We start from the raw sequence: 16,875 nt of genomic DNA on the forward strand, positions 1-16,875 counted from the left end.
CACGGATATAGGCCGGCTCACAGCATTCCTGGCCAAGCACCTAGCCGTGGCCTTTGGGCTGGTGAATACAGACTCGTTCACGCCAAATTCAATGCGGACTACAGCATGGACGATGCCGATTAAACCAGCGGAATGCCCGGAATATCTTCGAGGAATCGTGCTAATTATATGGTTTGGCAGAACTCTATATTAAAGCATCCGTACGCCTTAAAACAATTACAATGTTTCCGCTGTGGAAACCTCGGTCACATCATGGAGCGCTGTCAGTTGACAGACGACGCGCTCAAAGGGGAAGGAAGTAGAGTGGCTGACGACTTGCAAGTAGCGAGCCTGGGCAGCCTGGCCAAATCGTTTGGCAACATAGAGGATATGCAGCGAAGCATGCAAGAGCGATTAAAGGTCAAGGTGGCGGCTTATCGCCAGGAAGAAGCATCCCTTACACCAGTAGCTCCGCTTAAACTGGAAGTACGTCACACACAGCAGGAGGGAGGGCCAGAAGCTAGGAGCTCTCCCCCAGAGACTCCCGTGAGAAACTTCTCAGGCGCAAGTGCACCAGCGGAACGCCATCCGGGGAACCACTGGATACAAGTGCCCTTCGCCAAGGGCAGAACGCTATACGCACATCCAGCCACGTTACCGCGCAAGGGGGTAAAAGTCTAAACACACTTCTCGAAACGGTATGATGCAGATGACGAGGAGCCCGAACCGCAGAGTAAGCCGGAGGAAAATCCACCGGTCCAGGACGTGGTCGAGCTTTCATCCGGTAGTGAGCAAGTAACAAAACGGAAACCAGCCATCACAGCAGCGGAAAAGGCCAAACTGCACCTCGTGAAGACAAAGCTACCGAAGTTGCCGGACACATCGCAACTCATTGCTTTAAAACAGCGTCAGTATGGAGTGATTGAAAGTATCATTCAAGCCTTAGGGGACTGTCACGTGCATCCATGGCCGGTATCAGATCAATCCTTGAAGGATATCACGACGTTCGAACAGATGGAGAAGCAATTGGGAATGAAAGAAGTCTCGACTCCAGCGTCAGGGAATTGCATGGCAATGGCGATAGCACAGGCCATTTCAAACCGAAGCCTCGCCGCTAAACCCGATGTGATGGAGAAGATGACAGCGGCGATCAAACGAGGGATATGTTGGGCTGGCCAACTCAACTGCATGGAGCAATTTGATCACTTTACCCGCACTACAACATTAGTCAATAGGGGGAGAGGATGGGAAGGTATGGACTCCAAGGAATCGAGCAAGCAGTTTCGGTGGTATTTGCAAGAGTACGCGGCCTCGCCATCAAAGATACATGACATTGTGCCGAGGCACAATTGGGGGTCTAGTGAGTTGATGGCGATAGCGGCGAATTTTCTCCGCCGACGCATCTTCGTATTGGCATTTGACACAGACGACAAAAATCTCTGGTACTGCTCAGAATACAGGCCGAGCAGTATGACCAGAGGAAAGAAAATATTCGAGACGGGACAACAAATTCCACTTCAGATCCATGAGTGTCTTCAACGGATACGCCAAGCTAAACTTGACGAACCCCGGCAGGCACCACTTGTTCTACGTTTCTGGGGGAGACACTACTCAGCATTCATTCACTCGGCACCTCTAACTACACCGGTCATGGCAGGATCATTGGAGGAGGAAAAACGAGCCGTTCCATTAGTAGGGTACGATGATGTCGATATGGCAGCAGACTACAGTCAAGCACTTTCCACTGACAACGAACTGCATAACAGGGATGACCCAGGGGATCCGACGACCTGGGCGGGGGACGTCGATGAACTCCGCCGTAGACGCATGGGGCTATCGATCCCGCATGACTTGAAATGTGAAATTCACGGGATTCTCCAGCAGGCAGCGCCTGCCAGGCATGCTGAATTGTTAGCATTTCTGGTGAATACAGCATCACAACTAGCATATGCCGAAAGGGAGATGTTGGTTCAAGCAAACCTATCCAACGAGCATGATTCCGCCACCAGACAGCTCCTCCAGAAGTACCAAATCTCCAGAGCAGTGTTGCAACAATGGAAATCAACGGTTCAGCCAGCTCATAAGGACGACGCTATGCGAGATCGTATCGGAGATGGAGAAGTGGAGGACGAAGCGTCGTCTGCTTATGCGCCATCCTCAGAGGGCAGCCAGAGCAGCACGCAATCAGACGTCGTTTTACGCCGGCAAAAACATCTCCCACCCAAGGCACTGGCCAAAAGGGCGCACACTCTAACCCCCGTGGAGTGTGAAGCCATTCGTCCGGACGTGAAAGCCAAACGAGACCATAATCCGCAACATACACAGCCATTGGTTCTACCAGCCAATCTGCAGAAGGAACCTACGCTAACAAACAAGCCGGTGAGAGAAGCGTGGCCGGAACTCTGGCAACAAATGCGGTCGGTCTGGCCGTCGACGGCAAAACCTCCATTTCCATTGGAACAGAGTACAGAGGAGGAATGGATTCACACGGCTCGTGAGGAACCTACCATGTTGCTTCACATGGTTCAACGCTTTCCATTTCCGAAGGAACTTATGGCTTCGCTCAGTGGCAAGACGCTAATGGAGTGGACAGCTCAGTGGCGCCGCGACTGTGTTCAGGCTAGATTAATTGCGTACCGAAGCAGGTCAGAGGACCGGGGAACACTCCGATGGCTGGACGACTGGAAGGCACGGTTCGCGAGGGCCCCACCGAACAACCTTGCCCCTCTAGTGGATAGCAGTGAAGACTGGACCAAGATCAGGAGTCGCGGTTACGGGAAAGATAAAATCCTGGAACTGTGCGACGTGGGGAACAAAAGGCGTCTTGCTCAACATCTCCTATGTGCCTTAATCTATGAAAAAGAAATTCGAGCACTAACGGGACGAGAGAAGGAAAGCGAAAACGGAGCGCTGACGCGTCTGCAGCGTCACCTGGCGGCACTCCAAAGCGTGGCTGAATTCCGGTAAGCGTATTCTGCAGAAACGAACTCGGTGGACTGGTATGCTCTCGCGCGCTACTTTTCCAAGACCATAGAGAAGAGGGCCGTTGAGCGCGATCATCCTTATTAAGGGTGGTACAGAACAGCAGCCACCTCGACAGGGAGAAGAGGAGGTGGGGCTGCTGGAGATGTCTACGGGCGTCTGATTACCCTGCGCGAGGCAAGAGAGGGTGCAGGAAGGAAAAAGAAAGATAAGAAGGAGTCGTCGAGATTACAGACTCAGAACGCAAGGGGCTTTAAACGAGAAACCCGACTCAGGTGGTTGCGAGCGTGGAGGCAAACACCGGTCCGGACAAGACCAATGGCTTGGATGCTGCAGGAAACGCATATCACCTCGAAGGATGAGGTGGACCAACTCGAGAAATCCTGGAAGCGACTATGGGGAAAACAAAACGGACAGGACAGTCTGCCGCTCTCGTTTTGGAGTGTGCACAGCTCCAAGACAGGGGGGGTTGCTATTTTGATTAACCCCGAGTACTCGAGTGTGGCAAAACTATGGAACACGGGCGAATGGAGTAGCAGAATAATGGCAGTCCGGATTAGTGGACAGCTTGTGGTCAATGTATACGCATCCAACATCCAAGCCGAGAGTGAAAGGATGTGGAAACAACTTCGATTATGGAAGTGGCCTCAATGTGACGTAGTGCTAGCAGGAGACTTCAACAGTGTGCAGAGTCCCCCGTTGGATAGGTTGGGAGGTCAGCGAAGCGCTAAGCCGGAAAGTACAGCATTACGAGATTTGGTGAGTCACCTTAACTTGGAAGATGCTGTGACGCTTGAAGGGGAGGCAGCAGCAGATGACGAGGACATTGATCCAACTGAGTATTTCACGTACTGGGGAGCAGAATGTGCCAGTCGGATAGACCGTTTCTACGTTGCTACCGCATGGACTAATCGAGTACATTGTGTGGAAGTTCGGGAACCAGCGGCCCCATCGGATCATCAGTGTGTATGCTTACACTTACGAAATGAAGTGCAGTCGGGGAAACTACAACTCTCTAATAGGAAGGTAACCTATCCGATTCGGTCCTCACAGCCAGCTCGAGTACATGCGGAGCTTATGGAAGACCTCATCGAAAGCGGCGTTGGAAAACAGGTAACGAGCAGAACCTGGGATCGTACGGTGGAAGAGTGTGTCCACAGTATCAAAAGCGTGCAGCGTAGTGAGCGGAGAAGCCGAGAGCGAGCAAAACACCGCGTTAACGCTCAGAACAGAGCGCATTTATTCACCAGAAGGGAGCTCTTGCGGGTCACAGAGGAAGAGGCCAGAGAAGAATATGAGATCAGGTTGGGACAGAAGTTAGAGCGCACAATTGAGCAACTGCGCTGGAATTTTAAGAGAGTATTCAACTGGGAAAAAGATCAAACCATCACCGACATTCAGCACAATCATGGAGAACAGTTTGACCGCACCATGAATGTAGCGGACAAATTTGGGTCAGAATGGAAACCAGCTCTTGGCCATGTGCACAGTCAAATTCCGCTGGAGCATTTAGAAGGCGAGTTTGATACCTTTGTGAACATACCCACGGAGAGACAAGTGACGCCAGAACAAAATGCAGATCTGACAGCAGACATAACAGAGGAGGAGGTGCTAACGGCAATCACAGCTCTCAACAGACACAAGGCAGCGGGACCGGATGGGTTGAACAATGACTTCTTCAAAGACGCCCAACCGGTACTCGTACCGGCAATGGTAGCACTAGGAAATGAATTGCTTATAGGTGCAGAGCCGCCTCCTTTATTCCTTGAAGGACTCATCATCCCGTTGCGAAAGAAAGGAGATTCAACAGATGCGATGGACTTCCGACCGATATCCTTGCTGCAGACAGGATAAATAGTATTCATGAAAGTCATAGCCGCCAGGATGCAAACAGTATTAGGGAAACCTATTGGGGATTCTCAACAAGGTTTCGTGCACGGCCGTCAACAGATGAAGACGGTCATGATGATGTTGGCTATTATCGCCACAGCGAGGAGAGAACCGGATCTAGCAGCACGGCTTAGCAAGGTCATTCTCCTGCTGGACTTTCGGAAGGCTTATGACACAGTTTCTCGAGAATTTCTTTTTCTAGCGGTGCTCAGATTTGGATTCTCGACAAACTTCGTTAGTTTGCTACGACGGCTTCACGACGGAACCTCAGCGAGGTTCTTGGTCAACGGAGAGCTATCGCGGGCTCAATCGGTAGTGTCAGGTATTCGCCAAGGGTATCCAGTAGCGCCTCTGCTTTTTATTTTAGCAGCGGAGGTGCTCGCACTGGCCATGAAGCAAGATCCAGTATTAGAAGATATTGAAGTACCAGGAACAGGGGTGCTGCGGCACCTGTTCTCAGCCTTCGTAGACGACTCTACAGTCTTCCTACAACAAGCTCAACAGATTCCCCGAGTAATGCACATCGTGGACCAATTTGGCAAATTGTCTGGCCTGCAAGTTCAGCCAGCAAAAAGTCAATTTATATTCCTCAACAAGGCGGTGGAAATGCTCCAGTTTAGCGGACTACCCGTATTGAAGCATGGAGATACGGTGCGGTACCTGGGTTATCAAGTAGGAACTGGAGCTTTAACCGACGTGAACTGGGCAACTCGTATCCGTAACATCCAACGACGACTAGCCACAGCTACCAAGTTAGCGACTAGTGGGGCTCATCGAGTGTTGATCTTGAACGTCATCATGATGCCGTCCGTGCTGTTCACAGCGGCGTTCGAGATGCCCCACTGGGCTGAAACCCAGATCCGGAATATCCAAAAGCAGTTCTTGTGGAGACATAGTACTGCAGCGGATAAAAGTCGTCATGAACTCAACCCGGGACTCGTATTTACACCGAAGCAAGCGGGGGGGGTCTGGTATCGATCCCGATAGCATGTAAAATCAGCGCGTAAAGCAGACAATAGTACAGCGGAAGGACACCTACTGCTACGCCTGGAAGGAGTGGGTATTCAGGGGAACGAGCGAAGAGTGGGGTGAAGAAATCTCACCCACCCAAGTGACAGCACGAGAGATTAGCACACTCAAATGGAGGCCAGGTGAACGCATACAGCAACTAATCAGTAGTTGGATGCAGCCCGCGGAGGAACTTACAGCGGACTCCATCCTGGCGTACCAGAAGAACATCGATAGACTGGAAGCGGAATCATTAAGTTGGACGGTAGTGGGGAGATGGATCATAGAGTTACCAACCAAGCTGGAGACACCGTGGCGAGCGATGACAACCGAAGAAGCAATATTCTGGCCAGCCTTCAACTGGAATGCCAATCCGTGGATTCTTGATAAAAGAGGTCACACCCTGAGTCGGAAAAAATTCGACAGGATACAAAGTTGCACGGTGGGAGCACTACATATCACACGTACCACGGACACTACCTACGAGTTCTCAATTCCCGTTGAGGGAGAAGCGAAACATCAACAAGTAAAGCTGCGCAGGTGGGGTCTAGCTATCCTACTCAGTGCGCCATCGATCGCAGTTGGGGCAGTTCTCCAGGTGACGAACAAACTCACATTGCAGCATCCACCCTCGCTCGTGAAGGGCTTTATCTGGCACATCTTGCAGGACGGAAGAGCACGAGGATCGAGAGCTTCTGGTACAGAAGCCGAAACAACAACAATCACGTTGGAGCAGATGCCCAATGGCATAACATGGATACCAGTAACATCGCGTCCAGTGGAGACCCAGCCACAGGAGGAATTGAGAGAGCTAGAACGATTAGGAGAGACTACTTGTTCAGTCTTCTTCGCGCACCCAAGGATTTACAGTTTCCCATGGACTGTTAAACCCAGCGTCGCAAACAAACATGTACTGGCAGTGTTGAAAATGCAACCCTTCAAGAAGTACAGAGGAGACACTGGCCAACTACGAGGGCACGTACAACGCCTACAAGAAATAGTAGCAACGAGCGGGTGGCAAAAGGCAGTAATGCAGCAAACGCCGACGCAAGTCTGGTCCCACAAACACCAGCTCACTGAATACCAAGTATGGGTGAGTTATCGCGTAGCAGTCCGGCAGCTTAGCTTGTATCATGAAGGCCGTCGTCAAGACAACAGTTGTCCAAAGCTACAAGCATGTCAAGGGACAAAGGAGACAATAGAACATATCTTCTGGGAGTGTCCGTGCGCACAAGCCTGCTGGAGCAAGCTCCTGCAGCATTGGACAGGGGAATGCTGGCAACCAGGGACTATTAAGAGGTATCAGACGCAATGCGCTAGCCGCAAAGCTCCGCATATATCACAACACGTCCAGAAGCAATTGTGGCTTCAATTTCCGGATGCGGCGAAGGAGACTACGGCCATCTGGTTGAGAATATGGGAGATACTCTGTAGCATTTGTCTCACAAGCTTATGGATACAGAGAAACAGAGTGGTCTTCCAACAAGATCAGACCACAGAGGAAGCAAGTAGCCAGGTGTTTTGGGCGACAGCCACGAGACAACTACAAGCCCTGGGGAAGCAAGAAAGCTGACGTCCTGAATCTCAAGAGCAAGGAACGCAATTGCTGTTATGCTTACGGGTACTAACAAAAATACCAAGAGAGCATCCCAGTCCTGGGGTGAGCCTCGTACAACCACCGGACCTACAGGCACCGCCGTTGCTAACCAGGCTTAGGCAATACCAGACATCTAGTCGTCTATAAGACCAAATAGAATAGCTGTGTCTCTCTAGACTTAATTAGCGACATGTCGCGTCAATAATACTACAGTACCGGTACGTTTTAATTATCAGGTTGAAGTTGCATAAACGTGTCGCGGCACTATGGGAGCAAGCTTCTCTGGAATGGCGTTAGAGCACCCTAACGTTACGACAATACGACAGCCTTGAAGCACCTTTATTGCAGTGAAGCACCATTAACACTGAAGTGCGCCCTTAATAATGATAATAAAATACCACAAAATCTGCCGAAAGAGGCGAAGTTTTACGAAAATAAAATGATGCTACAAAATTTACAGTAACATCGTCTGATCTCTTTTCCAAAACAGCAAACAAAGAAAAAGGTAATTGCTATGGATCAACAAGTTCTGGCGCGTGAATTGCTGCGTTCAAGATCACAGGCTCTGCAAGAGATACACGACAAGATGGAGAAGATGATGGAGGCGCTCAATGACGTGCTGTACGCTCGCGAGGAGCTCGAAGCAATGTTGCTTCGCGAGGCAGAGATCATCAATGAGCTGTATGCAAGCATCGGAGAGGTTCCAACTCCGAGAGGTTTTCCGTCGTCGTATGGGATGGTGCTGGGGCGTGTTATTAGAGTTCTTATGAATTACCCTCCTGCTCAGTGAAGTGGATGCTGAATTCTATGTTGCTAAACTCTTCTCAACCAAAACGTTTAACTTTTTATTCTTTCTTATTCTTATAGTAATGAGCAATCTCTTCGCGTGAAGCTGTACCTCGAGCATTGAAACACCTGATCATTGTCGTGTGAGCTTAGTAACTTCTTCATCCGTCTTCTGCATTTTTTTAAACTCCTCTTCATTCCGTAGGGCAGGATTTGTTGTACACAGCAGCAGCCACGTCAATCTCAACCGCATAACTCTTACGTAGGCCTCCGTGATACGATGACGCTCAAACCTATGGGCGTTGCGCAAGAAAGCGTAAGCCATTCCCAACATCAGAAGTCCACAGCTTGTGCCATCGGGCTGAGTAGGCTCGTCAATCCACTTTTTTAAAATTTCTTTGGGAAATTGCTCCTTGGCCCCACTTCCTGTGTGCCATTTTTCCAAATATGGCATCAATGTGTTTTTCCAGGCATTTTTCATCTCTCTTCGATAACATCGTTGGTGCAAAGGCTCGTAAAAATGTACGCGTAATGTTGTTGGAAACGCCACCTCCACGATGATAACACCCCAGTGAATACTATCCAGATTCAATGGCAAAATCACGAATGGTGTCTCCGATAGCCACTGTTTTGGCTGGTTTGGCCATATCAGCAACGAAGACAAACCAACAGCTCCTTTAACCGTGTCAGTGATCATCTGTATCCCCATCCCGATTACTGCGTCGTTCAGCATTGCGTTGCGAGGAATTATGGCAGCTACATCCATAAAATTAACGAAAGCGGACCCCGACTTGCTCTTCAAAATCGTCATCAGCGAACAGTTTGAATATCTCTGAAGCACGTCTTCAGCCAAAGCTTGGTGAACCTTTGCAGATTCTGAATGTAGTAGTCCACTTGTTTTAACCTCCAAGGAAAAAGGTTCGACTGGATGGGCTTGAACAAGGCGCCAATCTTGGTTCAGCCACTTGATATCCTCGATAAATCCCCTGGCCTTTGCCTTGAGTACGTAAAAATTCTCAATTTTGTTTAAGAAAGTGCTGTAAGCTCCATACAAACAGGGGTTAGTAATGTTTGTGTAAATTGGTGCAACCTTATTTCTCTAAAAGTACCCTTAACACATGTAGGGCGCCTTTAACACATAAAGGGCGCCCTTAACCCATCAATATTAAAAAATACCCACCTGTGTAGAACGAGATTTTCTGAGCCAAATGAGACCAGCATACCCCACGGAGCTTCCTGATTTGCCGCTTGCAGCTCCTCGCGTTTTAAGATTATTGCAGCAGACGCTTTCTTCAAGAGAGAGGCAGGTATGACAAATGCATGGTCATTTGTGATGTCACCACTGGTTTCATCAGCAACTTTGCACGTAACAGGACGGGCTTGTAGAAACTTGTCATCCATGCGAACAGGATACTGGTCGAGCACGTTTGACACCTTCTCCACATTCGGGTAATATTTAGCCCACTGGATGATCTGGGTCAGCGATACAGTAACCTTCGATGAAAGCAGAACAACAGCCAACTTGGGTTGCTTGGCAATCCACCCCTGTCTTGTCTTCTTTCGAGTACGAGGCTTCGGATCTGGAAGTTTCATCACTTCAACACGGCGGGAATTCAGTGGTTGGGTCGTATCACTTTGGTTTTCGCTTAGCTGGTCCTCACAGCGGCGGCCTTTGCTACATTCCAAAGCATTGCTGTTCGAAATAGACTTTTCGTGTGTATCTCGCCATACATTTTTTTGTCTTCTTTTGGTGTTTCGGATAATTGGGTGGCTTCAAGCTCGGACTTTTCCGACGGAGGATGGGAAGGCTCGCCATTCGCAAATTTTCGTTCTCGTGCCAACACCGCCAATGACTCACCCTCCATTCCCAATTCCTGATCGGCCTGCATTTCGGCCATCACATCTGCGATGTCAAGCGGATCAAATATACTGTCAGAATCGCTGTCAGCTCCAGTAAAAGGAGAATCTGCACCAGTTGAGAATGTGTTCTCAGCACAATCACCAAGTTGTTTTTCGGTGAAAGACTTCCAATTGTTCATCTGCTCGTAGAATTCAAAGGTAGATAACCCACTCAGCTTCTCAATTACTGGTCCGAATAGAGCTTGGGCCCTTGCATACTTCTCAGCACCTGAAAGCACTACCATATTACCTTCCTCTTGGCGTCGAAGACGAACATACTCCACACAACGCTTTCCGACTCGCGCTTTGGAGGTGAAGCTGTTTTTTAAGGGTGCAGGATGGGCTTTAGCGCCCTTAAGTTCATCGGTCGAGCCTTCACCATATGAATCACTTGGCGAACAGACTTCAAATCCTTTTCCAGTGAGTCGTAAAGTTCTTCAGTAGTTTTCATACTCCATCGTGCGGGCACTGCTAGCGCAGGTAGCGAAATGAATCCATGTCCTTTGCTGGCAACCGTCATGATATGCTGGCAAGGCAGTCGCCGACTCTTGTAAAAAAGGCGACTGCACGACCATAAAGTATCGTCTACTATGGTTTCTTGTCCAGCTAAATACACTTTCCATTCCGCTTGAGTAGGTCCTATTTGCGTACAGGTGGCCTCAGATTTGCTCACCATGAACAGGTCCCATTGAGACGAAACTTTCGCCAGCGTATCGTTCGAAAGATGGCCCGCAACGCGCTGCAAAAAAAGAGGAATGGTTTGAACAGGACGGGACTGTGTGGAAGTTCTTCGGATAGACGACAAGAAGTGATTCACAATGTTCACTTGAAGTATTTTCCGCGCGCATGGTTGGCCCACATATCACTACACCACTCCCAATTTTCCTGGAAATACTGAAAAATCTCTGGACAGGGATTGCTGCAAATATCCGGACACTCGCCCTTGCAAACCTTCGAATCCATCTCGTAATCTATTGTAAGCCGCTGTTGTAGTGCTGTACATCATCTGCTTAATAGAAAACTCGACTTCATCTTGCTGAATGCCCGTAAGATCATACTTTGCCCGCTTGACGACCTTCTTCCAGTTCGCCATAGTGTGAAACTGACACAAGAGTACGGTTGCATCGGGAAAGCACCTCTCCTACACTCTCCACCCCTTAAAGTCCTTGTTAATGACAAAAGTCTCTATTTGTGCCCAACCTTCGTTCTTCCTCTTGAAAAACTGAAGAATCGCCTCCATAGTAGATTCTTTTTCATCACCGGCACACCCCGCCCCGTTGCACTGGTAACAAGAAGACTCCCTGTGTGGAATTAAACACAAAAATAATTAAAGGTGCTGCACCAGAGATAAGGGCGCTCAACTATAGAGATAAGGGCGCCCCAAAAATAAATGAAAAAAAACTTACCAAGATGAAATCCCAAGTTGTTTGTACCATAAGTCCAATCCATACAAAGAGTCTCTCCCCACTGTTCAAACGCTAACTTCTGTACGGCAGTTTGTATCACAACGCCACTCGTCACGTCGTTCTGATCTTGAAGAACGAGAACCTCGTTGTCATCAGAACATGCCAAGGTATCCAGCATATCCGAAAGTTTTTTGTCAGCAGATGTACTTTGCAACACCTTTCTGACAATGTTGCGTGCTTGCTGGGATGTCACGTGGCGTTCCAAAGCACCGGAAAGAAACTCTTGAATGTGATGTGACCCCGTGTTGGCATCCGCAAGAACGCCAACTTGATCCGCTGCCATGCTATTTTCAGCTACAGACCCTGCTCCAAAATAGCTGGAGTAAATTGATGCATTTGTTCGACGATGGTCCATGTCTTATTATAATACTGTTACTATTTCGTACTCTCAGCGACATTGTCAAATAATTACTTACCCAGTTCCGCAGGACGATTCGCCACTTTGGATCATGGTCTTCGTCTGCAGTATTCATCACAGTGGCCGTGACTCTAGCTCTACACCCAGTGTATCTAGTTGGCGTACTTCTCAAGCCTTTACCTCGAGACTTCTGAGGACAATCATGGGTACAACGAAACACCTTGTAGCTGTGCTGCATCTTGTTTGGTATCTGCAGCTTGACCAATCTATAATGTACAACATAAAAACAAGCATTATTGTTAGTCAGTCTGATATAATTTAAAAGTATTAAACTATATTATAAATCTTACTTACGTATTGTGTTTTTTCACCGTCTGTGAGTCTCTGGTACTGAATAGAAGGAAGTGTTCGCTGCAATATTTCTCCATAACATCACCGAACTCGGTCCATGTCGAAAACTCGAGCTGTCACATCGGCGGAACTTTGTTTACAAAGCTCACACGAGACGTTTCCATTGCCAAACGTTCGGGATACGACTTGCTGCGTCTGACCCTTGGCGTTCGGTCGACATTAGGATTTTGGACGGCTATGTTTGTGTCTTTGCCCTGTTCATTATCTGCTGACGACAAACAAATAGTCTCCGCGACACTGTCCTCGCCAGAGCCGTCACTTTCAGCGTGCCGTCGTCGTTTGGTAGGTGTTGTTAGTTGGTGCAGACGACTTTTCCTCTTGGAGGCCCGGCTTGAATCTGTCCGAAGTATCAAAAACAGTTAAACTATAGATATATACTATAATTTTTCGCAATACAGCACGAACCAATTTCGTCCAAAAGTTCCTGCAACGTATCACTCGAATCGCTATCAAGTGTGATGTCAACATCACGGTCGTCGTATTCAGACCCGGAAGAAGAAGAGCTCAGCTCGAAAAGGGCGTCTATGTCATCTAAACAACAGAAGCATGGGATTTTTTTGTAATGACCACAAATATAGCAAAGAAGCTGTGATACGTACCTTCAGACATTTAAGTTGCGATCCTCAGTCAACTGTCGCGTCCGTTAGTGATCGTCTAGCAGGAAAACAGGTAGAATTCTTCCCGTGAGTGACAGCTTTCGACGCGTGGCACTGATTTATTCATCGCACTTAACAGCATTCTTCGAACTTAGTTGAGATTGTAGTGTACACACTGGTAATTTTCGGCGAATTTAAAATTTCACGTGTAAGTTTGACAATTCTGAAAATATCATGAATACTTTAAGGGCGCTCATATCCTCAAGCGCCCTTAACGGTACTATTTATGCAAAAACCTTAGGGTGCTTGAACTACTTCGGCTTCTCTGTAGTTTGGTTTCCACGACGTAGGATTCCATGTTTCGCTACAGTCTGTCTGATACGTGTAAACATTCTATTACAATTGAGTTGAGATTACGCTTGAAATAGCTACATGTAGTCTGTTCGCCAACGCATCACTGTTGGAGTGCCTGGAAGGGAAGAGGGGAAATATTGCCAGGTTGATGGCATTAAAAAACAGTAAGCTAGCTTTTTTTAAAAGATAAACACCACACTTTCGACAAACTCTTCATTAACAATATTTTTTAAACGCGGCAACAGTCGCCGCCTCAACTATTCGACAACTGCACTGCATTCTATCACACCTAATGCACTAACGCATGCGAGCACCTCATATCTGCTAGCTTGCTTCGCGCAGCTTGGCCTCACTTTCATTGCAGCCACCTCCAAATAGTGGTGTCAATCGACCCCTTAAGCACCGGGAACGGGCGAGCTCTTCTTCAGCTTCAGAGCCGCCTGCGCAGCCGCCAGACGAGCGATCATTACGCGCATCGGAGAGCACGATACGTACTTGAGGCCCACCTTCTCGAAGAACTCGATCGACTGCGGGTCTCCACCGTGCTCGCCACAGATACCCAGCTCGATCTCAGGACGCGTCGCGCGGCCACGCCCCACGGCCAGACGCACCAGCTCGCCCACGCCCTCCTGGTCCAGCGTCTCGAACGGATCCTTCTCCAGCAGGCCATGCTTCACGAAGTACGAGAGGAACTTGGCTTGCGCATCGTCGCGAGAAATGCCGAACGTCATCTGCGTCAAGTCGTTCGTGCCGAACGAGAAGAATTCCGCCACCTCGGCCAGTCTGCCGGCCTGCAGCGCGCCACGCGGTACCTCAATCATTGTACCAGCCTTGTAGTCGAACGACTTGCCGTGCTTGTCGATCACGTCCTGCACCACCGACCTCACCAGCTTCACCTGCTGTTCCAGCTCCTCGATCGAGCCAACTAGCGGGATCATGATGTGCGGATGCACCGCGATACCCTCGCCCACCATCGTCACGGCGGCCTCTGCGATGGCCTTCGCCTGCATCTCCGTGATACCTGGGTGCACGATGCCCAGCCGGCAGCCACGCAGACCCATCATCGGGTTTGCCTCCTTTAGACTGGCCAGACGTGACTCCACCGTCTTTTTGCTCACCGTCATCTCCTGCGCCAGCGTCGCGCACAGCTCGTCAAGAGCACTGCCCTCGTGCGGCAGGAACTCGTGCAGCGGCGGATCCAGCATACGGATGGTCACTGGAAGACCGTCCATGGCACGGAAGATGCCTTCGAAGTCACTCTTCTGGAACGTACACAGAGCATCCAGAGCCTCCTGCTGCGCCGGAGAGTCCAGCTCCACAGCACCGATCATGCGACGCACGGCAGCGATACGCTGCGCAGAGCTAAAGAACATGTGCTCCGTGCGCGTGAGGCCGATACCCTGTGCGCCATGCGCACGGGCCTCGCGAGCGTCTTCGGGCGTGTCTGCGTTCGTAAACACCTCCATGCGGCGGTGCGCGTCCACCCACTTCATGAACTGCTCCAGCTCTCCGCTCATCACAGCCTTCTGTAGCTCCTGCTTGCCCTGAACCACCTCGCCCGTCGTGCCGTTCATGCTGATGTAGTCTCCCTCACGCAAAACCACCTCGGCGCCATCCGCCGTGCTCACGCGCATCGTCTTGGTGTTCGCGTCAATCGACAGCGCGCTGCAGCCGCACACGCACGGCTTGCCCCAGCCTCGAGCCACCACAGCAGCGTGCGATGTCATGCCACCACGCGATGTCAGAATACCCTCGGCAGCGTGCATGCCACCGACGTCTTCCGGAGACGTCTCCTCACGCACCAGCATCACGTTCTCGCCGCGTGCGAACCACGCTTCTGCGTCTGCCGCCGTGAAGACGATCTTGCCCACAGCCGCACCCGGTGACGCCGGCAGACCTCGGCATAGTACGTCCTTCTGGTACGCCTTCTCGTTGGCGAAGCTCGGGTGCAGAAGCTGGTCCAGGTGTCGTGGCTCCACCAGCATCACAGCCTCCTCCTCCGTGATCAGCTTCTCACGCCACATGTCCACGGCGATCTTCAGAGCCGCAGGACCCGTGCGCTTGCCGTTGCGCGTCTGCAGCATGAACAGCACGCCGTCCTGCACGGTAAATTCCGTGTCCTGAATGTCCTTGAAGTGGGTCTCCAGGTTGTGCACCGTCTCATCCAGCTCCTTGTACACGACCGGCATCTTTTCCGCCAGCTCCGATATGGGCTGCGGCGTACGGATGCCTGCTACCACGTCTTCACCTTGAGCGTTCAACAGGAACTCGCCGTACAGCTTGTTCTCGCCGTTGGCCCGGGTTACGCGTGAACAGTACACCTGTGCACGACTGGTCGTTGATGTTTGCCGTACACCATGGCCTGCACGTTCACAGCCGTGCCCTTGAGACCTGTGATCTTGTTGATTTCACGGTATTTGACGGCGCGCGGGATGTTCCACGAGCGGAACACGGCTTCGATGCCCATGCGCATCTGCTCCCATGGGTCGGACGGGAACGACTTGCCGTGCTTCTCATACACCTTCTTGTACGTCTGCACCAGCTCCTTTAGGTCGCTGGCGGTCAGCTCCACGTCGAACGTCACGTGACGCTCTTGCTTCATGGCCGACAGCTCAGCCTCGAAGTCGTCGTGCGGGATCTCGAGCACTACGTCGCCGAACATCTGCAGCAGGCGACGATAGCAGTCGTATGCGAAGCGGTCACCACCGCGTTTGGCCACGCCCTCGACGATCTCGTCGTTTAGACCCAGGTTGAGCACTGTGTCCATCATGCCTGGCATCGAGATGGCCGCGCCCGAGCGCACCGACACCAGCAGCGGGTTCGTCACGTCAGCGAACGTCACACCCAGCGCCTTCTCCATCAGACGCACGCCATTGTGCACCTCGTTCATCAGGCCGTTTGGCAGGCGTCCGCCCACTGTGGAGCTGCATCTGCGTACATTGTTGAGAATAATGGAAATTGACTATCTTGCTTCGCAGGTAGTTCGTGCTCATTCCTCAACTAACTCAATCAAGAGCAAGCATACAAGCAAGCAAGCAACCCCAACAGAAACATCCGAAAGCATGAGTCAAGTGCTGCAGCACTCGAGCGTCTTCACATTTGTGAAGGGCGAAAGCAAGGGCGATGGCAGCATGAAGTCGCTGCTGGGTGGCAAGGGTGCCAACCTGTGCCAGATGGCGCGCAACGGCGTGAACGTGCCGCCCGGACTGACCATCACGACGGAGGTGTGCCAAGAATTCTACGCAGCGTGACGCAGCTTCGTATCATTTATGTAAGAAATCTTCAACTTGAAGCTGACTTAGCTCGTCGACCTGCGGATCTTTTCGGCCTCATGTGAATAATTACGCTTTCTAGTATCTGCGTATTACTGAAAACAGGCTATAATAATAGGTTCCTCTAGGACATAGATGACGTTTCAAAGCTTCGTTCGTCGACATTTAAAGTTTGAAGCTCTAGTTTGTAGTTTTATACATCTTAAAGACTTTAAGATGTTAAGTTAACGTTTTGCTCGCGCGTCTCTCACTTGCGATGACCACCTACCTACTGTAC

General features: G+C 50.3%; 3 protein-coding genes across 3 annotated transcripts; 1 reads left to right on the plus strand and 2 right to left on the minus strand.

Annotated features, from left to right (window-relative positions):
* Positions 1–13,587: 13,587 nt before the first annotated feature.
* PITG_03721 (pyruvate, phosphate dikinase, putative) lies at positions 13,588–15,688 on the minus strand (the record flags this gene model as incomplete). Its single annotated transcript, XM_002906724.1, has 1 exon — positions 13,588–15,688. The coding sequence occupies one exon, from the start codon at positions 15,513–15,515 to the stop codon at positions 13,722–13,724; it is 1,794 nt and encodes a 597-aa protein (XP_002906770.1).
* PITG_03722 (uncharacterized protein) lies at positions 14,536–14,874 on the plus strand (the record flags this gene model as incomplete). The annotated part of the gene is made up of 1 exon (XM_002906723.1): positions 14,536–14,874. The coding sequence occupies one exon, from the start codon at positions 14,536–14,538 to the stop codon at positions 14,872–14,874; it is 339 nt and encodes a 112-aa protein (XP_002906769.1).
* Positions 15,584–16,216, minus strand: PITG_03723 (pyruvate, phosphate dikinase, putative; the record flags this gene model as incomplete). The annotated part of the gene is made up of 2 exons (XM_002906725.1): positions 15,584–15,605; positions 15,681–16,216. The coding sequence occupies 2 exons, from the start codon at positions 16,214–16,216 to the stop codon at positions 15,584–15,586; spliced, it is 558 nt and encodes a 185-aa protein (XP_002906771.1).
* Between the last annotated feature and the right edge of the window lie 659 nt (positions 16,217–16,875).

This window comes from Phytophthora infestans, genomic scaffold (genome assembly GCF_000142945.1).
Source record: "Phytophthora infestans T30-4 supercont1.4 genomic scaffold, whole genome shotgun sequence".
Classification (NCBI taxonomy): Eukaryota; Oomycota; class Peronosporomycetes; order Peronosporales; family Peronosporaceae; genus Phytophthora; species Phytophthora infestans.